General features: G+C 33.9%; 1 protein-coding gene across 3 annotated transcripts in view; it reads left to right on the top strand.

The window, feature by feature from the left end:
• LOC150082956 (RNA-binding protein 39-like) overlaps positions 1-14559 on the top strand; it is a 411944-nt gene that overhangs the window by 165465 nt on the left and 231920 nt on the right. For 2 of the 3 annotated variants that reach the window (XM_090376936.1, XM_090376935.1), the window contains exon 7: positions 8808-8879. The exons of the other annotated variant lie outside the window; for it this stretch is intronic. In XM_090376936.1, coding sequence (XP_090233062.1) covers positions 8808-8879 — 72 coding nt within the window. The remainder of the gene's footprint in view (positions 1-8807; positions 8880-14559) is intronic. 3 annotated transcript variants of the gene reach the window in all.

The raw sequence follows: 14559 nt of genomic DNA, 5'->3' as shown, positions 1-14559 counted from the left end.
CAGTTACATTCAGCTCATGCTCCTATGAACAACCATACCTGTAAAATTTATACAAGATGGCTCCAAAACTAACAGTATGGTAGGTTTTTTTTTTTTTTTTTTTTTTGATTTGGTAGTTGTTGGCGCATCGGCTTCTGTGGCCATATTGCACCTCCCAAGGTTTTTGCAGTACTTTGATCCAAGCCCGAGGCGGGAATCGAACCCGCGACCTTTGGGTTGCCGGGCAGGTACTTTACCCACTCGGCTAGCCCGGTCGGCGGTATGGTAGGTGCTGCGGCAGTTTTTCCCTTATGTACAATTTCAGCCACACTACTGCTAGCTTGCAACGTTCTTCACAGGTGAAATATATGCCATTAAGTTAGCGCTTAGTAAGATTATTGGCTTAGAGGAGGAACAGGTATCCTGTGTGTTATCATACACTCAGCCTAAAACACTGATGGATCCAATATCTTTCTATTTCAGAAGATTTAGGAGAAGTCCAGTTGGCCTCCCTCCCTAAAATCCACTCATGCACACCTTCTTGATGGTAAGTCCTGTTACATCACTTAGGTGGCAACAAACGTGTAGAGTGGTTCCTTTGAGATGCCTGGTCAGCGTGAAGAGGAAAAGATCAAACCCTCTAGCACATGACAGCAAAATGAAACAAATGGCCCTCAGTCCCCAACGGCTTCCACTCCCCCTCTTACAGCAACGAGAGGGTCAGAGTGGAAGCAGAGGATGCTAAGAATCTCTGGGTACAACCAGGCTGCCATGCAAGAAAACTGAACTTGGCCTGTTACAACATACAATCGCTCATCAGTGAACACAGCATAGTAGAGCTGGAAAAAGAATTAGAAAAATATGAATTGGAATATCATCGATTTGGCTGAAACAAGAAGAAGAAATGAATCACTTATGATAAGTTTATCAAGTGGAAATCTGCTGTACACTAATGAAAACAGTGAAAGGAGCGAAGGTGGAGTTGGCTTTCTGGTCCATAAAGATATAAAAAACATTTTGGAATTCAAAAGTACATCACCAAGGTTGTCAAGACTAATTCAGGATTTCTAATAGGTACAAGCTAAAGGTTATAATGATTTATGCACCAACATCGAGCCATGATGGTGATGAGGTTGAAGAAATGTACATCGAAATTGAGAGTCTTCTAGATGAGCAGAAAACCCACTACTGTATCATTATGGTGGACTTCAATGCTAAGGTTGGAAAGAGACAAAACAGCGTAGAAAGGGGAACTATAGGAAATTTTGGAATTTGTGAAAGAATTGAAAGAGGTGAAAGACTTGTGGAATTTGCAGAATCTCGAGGATTGTCAGTAATGAACACGTTTTTCAAGAAAAGGATGAACAGAAAGTGGACATGGAAGAGCCCAATTGGATTAACAACTAATGAAATCAACTTCATCCTCACTAACAGAAGATATATTGTGAATGATGTTACTGTCCTGAACAAGGTAAATGTTTGAAGTGATCACAGAATGGTAAGATGCACACTTGATATAGATGTAAGAAAAGAAAGGAAAAAACTGACTCGAGTAAATAATACGAAGGTCTTTGAAATAACAGGAGGGGAAAAGGCAGTATTTGCTGGAACTTAAGAACAAGTTTGAGCTTCTGCAGACTGCTCATTACCAAGATATTGACAAGGAATATTACAACTTTCTGAAAGTGATAAAGCCCAAGAAACCTATAGGTAAAAAGAAATCCAAAGAAGAAAAAAATTAGTCAAAAAACACTTGTCATGATGAACTGAAGATGACAAATAAACAGCAAGATAAACACTGACGATGAGAAAATTGAGTATACTGAGTTATGCAAAGCCATTAGAAAGAGATTCTGAGAGAATATATCACCTGATTTATCTCATTTCTTAGGAAATGAATCAGATATTGAAGAACTTTTATTGTATTTAAAACGATATGCTTCTTGCGAATAAACGATGGACAGACATAATTTGGCCTTAGTAGCCCTTGTATTGTTAAACTCGATACCAACAACAACAACATCTGACATCCATTTAGGCCTAAATCTTGAACAGTATTTCTTAGTTGGTATGAAAAGCCTAATGGCTTCCCATTTAGAATTGAATATTTTTAATTCATCAGTTGATCCCACTGTGTAAAATTTAAAAACTGCCTGAGACCACTGTAGTCATCTTTACAAAAACCCCTCCCTTTACCCTTGATGGTAGTTACATCTTTAAATAAATTTCACATCAGTAGACTGTGATCACTGTCACCTAGTGGTTCCTTTACCTGCAAATTCCTACTGCATGAGTCATCACTGCTGATAATCAGATCAAGAGTATTACCCCCTCTGGTTCCCCCTTGAACACGTTGCTGTAGAAAACAATCCTCCAATAAATCCACAAAAGCCTTGCTATCGTGTGAGTGACCAACTCACAAGTTCCAGTCAATATCTGGAAAGTTAAAATCCCCCATTACAAGACATTCTGATTTACTGCCCATTCTATTTCTCTGCACAACTGTTCATTGTACTCATCAGAGTCATTAGGCCTATAACACACTCCTTCTCTCATTTTCCCTTTCCCAGTGTTTATGTTATACCAGACTAACTCAATATCAACTCAAACTGACTCAATATTTTACTCAATTACACATATATAATAATTGATAGCATGGGTCAATATGGTTTACTTCCACTATTATTAGCTGTTTGCAGTCAATATTCGTGTATAGATATGAAAATAATTCTTAAAATTTCACATCATGTCCAGTTTCTACGTATACAAGTTTTTATATTTACCCTTACTCAATTTAGAGAAGTAGGTAGGACATCGATCTATTACCTACAAAAGAATGTTTGCATGGCAACCTCTTCTTCTTCCTCCTATCTCTCTCTCTCTCTCTCTCTCTCTCTCTCTCTCTCTCTCTCTCTCTCTCTCTCTCTCTCTCTCTCTCTCTAAAATGGAGAATCATTTTAACAATACAGTTTTAAGCAGAAGCAAAGTAACTGTTTGTATCACCCTGACATTTTCTGCTACGTGTATCACATGTAACAGAAATTACTAAATGTTCATATTCTTTGTACATTAGTTACAAGATTAGTGACCAGAACAAAACTTGGGCTCCAGATAAGTTCAGCAATATTACCTGCACCACAAATTTGAGAATGTAGCTAACTGGAAAAATTATAAGTATGCCTTTTGCTTTTCCTAGGTGGTGGCAAGAACTGCAAACCATATTGACAGTTGCCATTTCCGAATGACAAAAATATCAGTGGTGTCCCAAAAAAGCAAGTGTAGCATTAAATATGGTTTGTCCTATTTTCTCCTGTGTAAACATGAAAAGTTAAGGGACCAAATAAGGACTTTGCATTGCAAGAATCTTCAGTAAGGCCTTTTTCCACATAATGAAGACCTGTTATTACTAGATTCCCCAAAATCATTGGATAAAGGAGACAGTGATGAATATAGTGAGGATTCTTGTGTTGCAGAAATGTACTGTTTTAAAGTCATATCAAAATGCTATAACTGATACTTCCACTGCGATGTTTGGTTTGTCTTATTTTCTCCCATGTAAACATGAAAAGTTATAAGGCACCAAATAAGGACTTTGCATTACAAGAATCTTAATCTGACATGCTGTTCTTTATTAAGCAAAGAAAGTTGAATGACTTTGATACTTCCACTTCATGATTTAAACTTATCTAAAGAGCAAGCATCCTTGTTTCTAGATTACAAAAGTGGAAGCAAGAATTAAATTTACAGCATATTGAAAATCACAAAGTATTTTTAAAATAATTCATTATGGAAGATGGTACATCTTTTTTCAAGATATTAGTGGCCTTTTAAACGAACTGGACATTGAACACAGTCCTGATGAATGGTATATATTTTTGATGTCTCAAAATTAAGTTTAAAAGCAGTTTTGCTGCATAATGGAAATACATTCCAATCAGTTCCTCTACTACAGGCTTCATGTTCCATGTCAAGTAATTGGTTACTGATCTGCATGGTTCACAAAATACTGTTGTTTTTTATGTTTGTGAGACAGTCATGCAACAGACAAACCTTATATTATGTAGCAGTGGGAAAAGAAGGAGGAATTTTTTATCTGGGTGAAGTGATGTAAAATATGTTCCACTGATTGAAGTAAAGAAGATTTCTTCTTCCACTTTTGCTTATGTAATTTGTATTAATGAAGAATTTTATTAGGGCTCTGGATATAAAGAAGGAAGTGGGTTCTACTACTTAAGGGAAGTGCTTCCCAGTTTAACAGATGCAAAACTGAAAGAATGAATTTTCATTGGACCTTAAATAAAGAAACTCCTCAAAGATTGTATTTGAAATAAAGCTGTAGGATACTGAACTTGATCAGTTGTGCATGGATCTCTTGGAAGAAGGAAAGAATATAATAATGAATATCTGATGTCAACCTTACTGCAGTGTTATAAAGTTATGGGGCTACTGAATGTCCTTGAAATTCATTTTCTTCATTCCCATCTCTGATTTTTCCCTCAAAATTTGGGAAATATAAGTGATGAGCAAGGGGAACGCTTTCATCAGGGCATATCCATAATGGAAAAGCAGTACCAAAGTTACTAGATACTGTCATGATGGGAAATTACTGCTAGGTTCTTAAGCGGGGAAAAAAAATTAACTATAAGAAAAACTCGCTGAGTGGCATATTTATAAGGAAATAAAACATATGTAGAATATTATATGTTTGATTAAAGTATTTTGCAATTAATAAGATTTATTTTCAAGATAGCACATGTATTGTTGTAAGATATTTTGAATCAGTAGATCAATTTCCTTCAGAATCTGCAACTTTTGCTCCAGAGTTGTGTAAAAAAAATTTTTTTTTTGTTTAGTCAGTGTAATTAGACCAGTGGTTCACAATCTGGGTGCCACTCATGTTTTGTATGGGTACCTTGAACTTTCTGAAAATTTATTATTTTGATGGATTCAATAAATGTGCAAACTTATTTTAACAATCAATAGAAAGAATAGTGTAATTTCATTTCTGTTCTAAGGAAGTTACCTGGGTTTATTAATAACTTCATAGAATTCACTGCCTCCCTCTTCAGTTCAGATAATTGATTTTTCAGTTAACCAGTGTGTTACTGAAGGAAGTAAACCAATAATTCTCTTACTTTAGTGAAATTAAATGAATGGTTCATAAATTTAGGGGCTATGTCACCTTGTCCAGTGGGTGCCGTCAGCTGAAAACATTTGAAAACCACCACACTAATTGAACTGTGAATACGTAATGCAATATATTTAATCTGGTTACAGATATAGCTAATAATTAGACTAATCAAACTGCGAATGTAATGCAAATTAGCTGTTTTGTTAAATGTACTGGTTAAATGAGTTCCCCATGATAAGTAAGTTGGGTCATTACTATGAAACGAATAATTTAGAGTTGACAAGTCAGTCAATTTGACGCATTTTCAGGATTGAAATCTAGACGTATTATTTATTTATTTTCTTTCTTTTTACGTCATCTGTTTTCTGCACTACTTTTGCACTTCATTTCAAGGTTGGTGTATGGAGCTAGTTTTAGTAACAAAAAAAAAATAAGCTGGCTGCCTCTGATCAGAATAAACATTAGAGAACAAAATGAATAATTGTGTGGATGTCAATAATATATTACGGAAGAAGTTAGGGACCCAATTTGGGAACCATTCAACCTAATACCAGCCCTGGAGATATATATGATTAGAATATAGTGGAAGTATATATTGAATTCCAGATTCACTAGTATGTGAAACAACCTGCCTACTTATGTATTACTTGAAAATTACAAGGTACAGAAGTGAAAAGTATACAGTGAACAACTTTATTTTCATTTCTTACTTTTAACCTGTCCATGGTATATTTTCAATAGGATCATCATTAAAAAACAATGTGCATGGAAAAAAAACAAACAAAGATATCAAATATACTACAAACTCATACTTGACGGCATAAGTACACTGCTGCAGTTATCGACATTCCCCTATTTGCTATCCCAGGTGTTATTTGCAGTTATGGTTGGGATTTTCATAAAGAGAAGATCATTTCTTGACTTTATTGCAGGTCTTTTTTTTTTTTTTCTCTCCCCACTGGCTGCCAGTTTTTCCATATTAAAATATACAGTACAGAAATTTGTCCTAAATTTCATGCATGGTATGATTTTTAATAGCTACCATCATACCAGCAGTGTTTTCTTTATGTGTTGCAGAGTTGTTAGAAAGGAATAATGTATATATGAGGAAACTTCACACCGTCTGTTCATAATATATATGTAGCATTATAGAAGTGCTAAGTGTGTACAGTTGATTCACTTCAGATATATGTAGTCTCATCTAGCAATAGTCCAGATAATGTACATGGGTATGCACATTGCAATATCAAGAGTATGCCACCACAAAATATTCATGGCTCATTGTTAGCAGCTGTGCTGTTTCATTCAGCTACAGTAAAACAGTTACACTGAAGTTGTGAAGTCCTGTGACTGTGGGAGCTATATGCCAAGTATAAACAGAAATTTCTTTGTTTATATCTCGGCTACTATTTATTTATATTGCTTTTGTAGATAGTGATCCATAAAGTTGTTTTTCTAAAGTAGTGTATTCATGCACACAAATAATCTACACAGGTTCCAACTAAATCAGAATTTGGAAGGTCCTGAGATAGTTTTCAGCTGTGAAAACCTCACCACTGCAAGCCACACCTGTTTGACAAGTGTAGCAGCAGTAGCATGTGAGATTAACCCATTTAGTTAGCTGTTTAATTTGGATGGCTTCCTTCATTTACAAGCAAACTTTTTGAGAAGGTTTTTTGTTCAAACAAGAGAAATGAATGTAAAACATCAATTAGAAAGTATCTATTGTCTCATATTATTCAAAAAATTTTTACCCAGGGAAAATTTTTTGGATTTCTTAGAAGGTGCCATTCTGTTGGACAGCAATCCTCCATGATGCTATAATGGCATTGTTACTCATCACGCCATTTGGAAATGGTGTGAGGCTTGATTCCTGTCACACAGACTGGAAGAATTCTCTGTAAAGGCATTGTCAATCTGGACCATAGTCCAGACTGAAAATGATTGGCAGCTAATGGCACAAAGAATTAAATATTAAATTACGAGGAAAATTGTTCTGTAATAATTTGATGAAAGACATATTTAAGTGATGTGTGCAGAATATACAATTTTCTTCTCAGATCCACTTATACAAATTCAGATTAGAATATTAAAAGTACTCAAGGTTGATGCTCATATCCATGTTGTTTAGTTATCTGTACAAATGTGTTCAGGGTCCAGGTTTCATGCTGTGCAGGCTGAAAAAACAAATAATAAAATAAATGAATAACTCATGGAGAAAAAAACATACTCCCCTTCACCTGAGATTTGACTAATCATAACCTTGAAGAGAACTAAAAAAAATTTCAGTTGTCAATGGATATCAAACTTAGCTGCTCTCTCCAAAAAAGTGCCTTGTGGTGATATATCATGTTGACTAAGCTGCCATAGAGGATTGTACCATGTACAACAAAAAATTTTATACTGTTTGAGTTGATACTCTTGGCTCTGAATCAATTTACCACTGGAAAACTCCTTTCTCAAAAACAGGCTGTTGAAAGAAGTGCAGCTTATGGTTTTGTGAATTAACAAGCAAAGAACTGTAAATTGAAGTTCTTCATCTCAGTCTTTATATATATGTCCAAAATTCACTTGATTTGAGAAACTTATCTGGGCTCTTATTATGCTTTCTAGAATGGGTGAAGATCCTGGATTTCTCAGGGAGAGAAAAAATTCACTAATGAGATATCCATTCATCAGTGTAAACAGTCAGGAACTCTCCTCATAGCATAGAAAATAATTAAAAAATCTCCAAATGACTGTTTGATATGGCTCCTTTCCTTTACTTTACTCCAATGGGAAGTAATTGGCTCCCTGTTATTTTATAGAACAGCCAATTACAGATATTGTGTGTTATTAGGTATCCTTGAGCAGGTGTTAGTTCAGCAAAATGTGCCTATCCATTGAAGTGTATAAATTTTCAGAATTCTTAATAAATCCCTGGAAAGAGGATCCGTAGATAAGGTCCAATTGTATCTCTTCTTCAATCCTCAGTTGTAACTCTCTTTGATTCCCCTCACCTGCTTAGTGAGATGGAGGATGATATGTCAAAGGCATTCTCATAATAAAAGGCCCAAAACCCTGCAGAATTGATAAATCAAATGCAGATGAAATTGCTGACATCATCCTATCACTGCACACATGTACATACACCTTTTAAAAAGAACTTGGATGGATATAGAATTCTGTATTTATTTTGTGCTGAAATGATTTACTTGTTGAATTACATTTCTGTGACTTCTTTGATGCTTTTCAGATATATGATTATTGTTCAAATAGGATTAATGTCACACACTCACTCCACTTCAAGCTGTGTGTTATCTTTTTGAATGTTCAGTCAGACAGGCAGATTTACACATAGAACTAGAGCAACAAATTTTGAATTCACTGGATAAATTCCATGCTTTCCACTAGCTTGCCTAGATAAACTGAGAAACAGCAGCAGTACATGGGCTGGAGTATACATTTATCATAATTGTGTCCCTGTGACTCAATATTAGTTATCTAATAGTAAATCCTAGTATGTATGTATTAATTTTAAAAAAAAGTAATTATTATACATTTGAATGCAAAACCGTTGCTGCTCTTACTTTAGTGCCTGTAGGTACTAAATTCTTAAATTGGCCTCAGTCGTACACAATATTGCATTTGAAAGGAAAAGAAAAAGTTTTTGAAAATTCTTTATTGAAGACACTTTCTCTTCATTATTCTTTTGCAGAGTATCACCAGCCCCTACACCATCACTATCTTCTGCACCCTTACCAGCTGCAATTTCACCAAGTTTCACTAGGCAAGTTATTTCAGGAAAAAAAAAAAAAAAAAAAAAATTCTTTAGTTACATTATTTTGTTAATTAATGTTAGTTTTCATCTAAATTATAGATCATGTTTGTTTCCAGATGTTCAGACTTACTGTAAGAAAGTCCACGACTTAGAACTTCTATTTCAATAACTGCAGCATTCGTTTACCTTTAACTTGAAGATAAGGCAAAGGATGTGTCTAAACAACTTAGTTAGATATATGCTTCTTTATTGCAAATCAAAACCTCTCTACTAATAAATTATAAAATACTCTGTTTTTGCTTAACCCCTCTGTTAATTATGTCCCTAAATGGAATGCAGCTGTATTTCTATCTATTATACACCATTTTTTATTTAAAAAAATGTGTGTGCGCGCGCGCGTGTGTGCATGTGCGCGCGTGCACGTGTGCATGCGTGCCTGCGTGTTTTTTAAATTGAAAAATAGGCTTTTATTCATTGGGATTTCCATAATTTATTTCATTCCTCACTGCTTAAAATTATTTCTTGCATTGTATTTTTCATCTACTCCACAGACACCTATTCTAAAATTCAGTTTCAGATAAATAAATAAAATGACAGACACATTGGGCCAGATTATTATATGTATTCGTGTGTAAGCCAGTGATATCTTTTCATGAACTGTGTCCATTGATGATCTTTATGGATACCCCTTATGAAATCTTGCTCATAGCAGATTTAAGTACTGTTACAAAGTATAGTATCTAAAAGGCCAACTCATAAAGATTTATGAAAAATTAATAAAGTTCAGTGTGAGCACTGGAGTGGCTCAAGCAATGTCAGACTGATAATCAACCTCCTGCTACACTTTTTTTTTTCCCTCCCTTTTTGAGAGCAGTTTAGACAAGTTCTGGATATATTGGTTTTGTTTTGAGTGCAAATATTCACTAAACTATCAGAGCAGAATGTGATTTGTATATAAAATAGTCTTTTTTTTTTTTTTTTTTTTTTTACCGTCAATTTGGATGCTCTGCACTAGATGGCTCTGCTTTTATCAATTCAGTAATATTAATGCATATTTCTTTTTTGCATAAATGTACAGGTTATTAAATTTTCTTTTCTTTTATCATAGGGATATTGGTTTTTGTCATCTTATTGCCAAATGTAACAAAAAAAAAAAAAAAGAAAACTTGTTTTAGCTTTTCTTCTGAGAACAGATATCATAGCTACTTTTGTGTTATATTGATTTTTGTAAGGAAAACTTTTAAATTGAATAAATTTATCAATATATAAATTGATATGCTTACAAAAGTGATAAATCTACCGTTTTGCAGTGTAAAACAGACTTTTTCGAGTGTGTTAATGGAAGAAAGTGACTTTATTGTGGACAAGTTCTTTCTAACCTGTACAAAAATATGACTACGAATAACAAGGGAAATGTGAAAATATCAAAGAAGGTGATGACATTAGCAAATAAAATTGAGTTTTAGATAAAATTTCTAATGGTGAAAATGTTTCCTCAGTGGCAAAACATTATAAAATCAATGAGTCAACGGTACGATCAATCAAGAAATCGGAAGAAAAAATCCACTGTAGTGTCTGTGAAAAGCGCTAATTGCTTCAAAAATTTGCTCTGTATCTCATGATGTTAAATTTAAAAAAATGGAAAAAGCTTTAAATCTGTGGATAGAAGACCGAACTCAAAATAAAATTCAGTTAAGTTCACTCATCATTCGTGAAAAGGCAAACTCCTTTATCAACACTTTAGCGAAACTGGTAATAGCACTGGTGGGATAAGTTTTTTAGCTAGCAAAGGCGCTGGTTTGAAATTTTTAATAAATATTACATTTAATATTAAATTGTTTCTTATTTTCATTTCGATGCCATATGTTTGCATTTCACTATGTACTGTCTATGTACATAGTCATATTATGAAGGTACATATAATACATACGTAGACAAAATTTTAGACTAGTTTTTCTTATATATTTCATACTTTCATACTTTTCATACTATGGGAGCCATAACTCAGTATTCACGTTTTCAATATTTGCAGCATTTCTCAGGAACGTAACCCCTGCGAATAGCGGGGGTTTACTATACTTATTTTTATGTGCAATATGTGATATATTCTGAATTCTAGAGTTTAAGTAAGCCAAGTTCAATTATATGATAATTAAACTTTTTGTATTGAAATTTTAACAGATAATATACACTCAGTGATCACTGAATTATGACCACCCCCATTTGTAATGGACCATGCTACATAGCTCACAGTATAAAAAGCTGGACAGTTTTGAATGTTAGAGCAACAGTAATTTGCATCTAGAGCATGATTGTGGGAGCTTGTGCATCAGTTGCTTACACCCCACTCTGGTTAAGGTGTACAAAGAATGGTGTCGAATTAGTCAAACCACCTCCCGCTGATAGAACTGTAAAAGATTACCCAAGATTAACCAAGATGTTGGTTCTTTTTATGTTTACTGTATGTAGCATAAGAGGCCACTATGTAAGCTCTTTGCACTAAATGTCAGATTAGTAAACTAAAAGTAAACACTGTACCCTTCTCTCACCACAGATATCCATATGTGGTGAGTGAAGGGTACAGTGCATTGTACAGGCTCAATGGCAGGTCACACAACATTTGACATTGCAATACCCCTCCCCCTAGTCCACGGCACCACCAGATTGCTGCTGTGGTGGTTATCACCGCAGTGGCAGAAAACTCCACATTACAAATAAATACATTATACTTTATTAGAAGTGTTATTTATTTGTAATGTGCAGAAATAACTTTGCTATTTCTTTCATCTTGTAACCTTTGATTTGCCTGTTCTGTTTATTTATACAAGTCTTTTGATGGAACTGTTTTTGCTAGCAGATAGGCTGAGAGCTTTTCTAGTGTTATTTGGAAAATTTTAGCATTTTTTGTGAACATTCTGTTGGTTCTTTTTATGCTTACTGTATGTAGCATAAGAGGCCACTATGTAAGCTCTTTTGCACTAAATGTCATATTAGTAAACTAAAATAAGATGGGAAAGCTAGTTTTGGCCTAGCTTTCCCATAGACAAGAGGGAACAAAATTCTGTTACCCATGTAAATGTGAAAATGACAGACCAGATAATACGCTAATTTTAATGAGAACCACTTAGTGAATATTAAAAAGGGCATCATCAAATCATTAACATATAGAGCAGCAAGTTCTGTGAGCTGAAAAAGTTAGATGATAAACTTGAACACATTGGCACAATCTGCCTCAACTCTTACTAACAGTGAGTTTTCATAGGGTATGATCAACATCCACAGGGAAATAAAGCAGCAGCAGAATACAGACAAATTCAAAAAAAAAAAAAAGAAACAAAGAAAGAAAATGTAGTCACAGTACCATACACAAAAGAAAGAGAGAAACTATGAGAATTTATAATATATACAGACTTGATGTGGTATTTAAAGTAATACACAATATGGGTAATATTTCATTTAATTTCCCAACTAGAAGAATGTAAGTGAGTGCAGGAAAGTGCATTAGCAAGAAAGGAGAGTTTCCATACATTGTGAGCATGTAAAAAAAAAAAAAAAAAAAGAGAGAAAATACTAGGAAGTCAGGGATAGTTGAACACACTTATGAATGCACCTACATGTTCAATGTAAAAATTTTCAAAATAATCAGGGTGGGAGGGGGAGATGGGATATCAAAAGAAAAGTTAAAGAAAGTATGTGTTATAAAAATTTAAAGATAAGATAGTAAATAGAAATATGAGAGGGTGGGGGATATAGATACATTATGGATGCAGCTATTTGGCAACAGAATATAAAGTTAAAAGAGACAGGCTGATTGTTGAGAGGAATAGTGCATGTTACCAAGGAACTGACCAGATCATGAACATGATCTGGAACATGATACTGTTAACCAAGGTGATAACTGTGGTACAACACTATTATAGAGATAATTGCAATGTAAAAGTATTACAAAGATAGACACTATATATTAATCAGATCTCCCCAGTGCCTAGTCTCCAGATAGTGCAGTTGCACTCTTTTGTTCCAACCTGGTTGATCTTGGGCAAGGTTTGCACAGCTCCCTCTCCCCGTTCTATCCATCAAGTGGACACACACACAAGCAATAGAATACATGCAATTTACAGACAATGCACTGATAATTCAAAGCCTTAGTTGTTGCCATATAATTTGGCACAAATTGAGGTCTAGACTGACTTTATAATGATATAATATACACCAAATAGGTTAAAATGAATAGATAATTTCCTGAGTTCCTTATCCTGCAAATATTTATAGGATAAGAAATATAAAAAGGCAATTATTCATTTTTAAATACCAAATGGTTTTAGGCAGTACAGTAAGTACTAGATTGTTACAAACACTACTTTTGTGCAACTGGTATATTTTGGTTTTTATTTTTCTATGTTTCTTATGCAGAAGTTCCTGCAGAAACGTTTTGATTAGATTATTATTTGTTTTCTTTATTAGTATATTAAGATTAAGGAAATTATCTGTTTGTTTTACTATTTCACTAAATACAACTCTGTGCTTAGTACTATATTGTATTCTTTCCTAATTTTTCAGAGATTGATTTGTGTATTTTTGTAACTATCTTCTCTTAATTTGCTGTTTCTGACATTCTTACTATTTTCTGGGAAGATAGTTTTTGGTAATATAATGTACTAACCCCTGCATTCATGCTACATTTGTACACTGTTGTCAATCTTAAAAGTGTATTCATCTGCACACCATGTATAATCTGTGGTAAAATGACTTACCTGTTGTTGGAAAAGGAACCTGGGTTTTTGGGACCAGGAGACCCCCACCCTTTGCTGAGACTGACTAACTCGGTTACGAAATGAAATTAACCATAAAGACTTCTCCCATCTCAGTGAGGAAAACTTCAGCTTTGTTCGTCAAAACCAGGCCATTTCCACTTGGTTTATTTGCCTAGCACTTGCAGTCACATCTAGCAAACCATTTTTTAGTGAAGTTGGACTATATTTGCCTAACCCAGTATTTTCCCATGGTCAACTTTTTTGTCTTTAGAGCAATTTCAAGGAATGATATGAGTGATACCATTAATTGAAGATAGCATACAAGAGAGTAGGCTCAGATCTCCATTGTGAAACATCTACACTGAAAATTCTAAGAATTTCAGTGTAGATGTTTTGCTAAAATACCTAGAAAGAAGTTTTATAAAGTGATGAATTCTAGAAAACAGTTTCCAATAATCAAATTAAACTTCAATATTATATTCAAAAATGTTTCTTATAAATATATATTTAATTAATTAACATTTCTTTTCTGTTATTGGTCAGTAATAATCACCTATATTTGTATTTTGCTAATAAAATATTTTTATAATCATCTATATTCAGAGATATTTTAGAAAACGTGATGGTGATTTTAAGAGTTATAATTTATAAGTTTAATATTCTTTTAATACATGTGCAGATCCGTAAATATTAGGGATTGCAAATTTACTGGGTTCTTTCACTACCAGTAATTTGGTAATTGTATTTAAATTTACCGAATTGCCACGAATTTACCGGGAATTTACAAAATGCAAACATTTTACAATAAAACTAAATTATTGAAAGAGCGAATGAGTAATCATTTATTTTTGAAAGTTATTCATAGTAATGTGAAAAAAGCATTAAATGAGAATTTCCAAAATACAAATTTACAGTAAAACTAACTTACTGATACA

Source organism: Mastigoproctus giganteus, chromosome 7 (genome assembly GCF_048544385.1).
Source record: "Mastigoproctus giganteus isolate SK-2022 chromosome 7, ASM4854438v1, whole genome shotgun sequence".
NCBI classification, from domain to species: Eukaryota; Metazoa; Arthropoda; class Arachnida; order Uropygi; family Thelyphonidae; genus Mastigoproctus; species Mastigoproctus giganteus.
The sequence above is the reverse complement of the archived record's forward strand: the minus strand, read 5'-3'. Positions and strand labels throughout refer to the sequence as shown.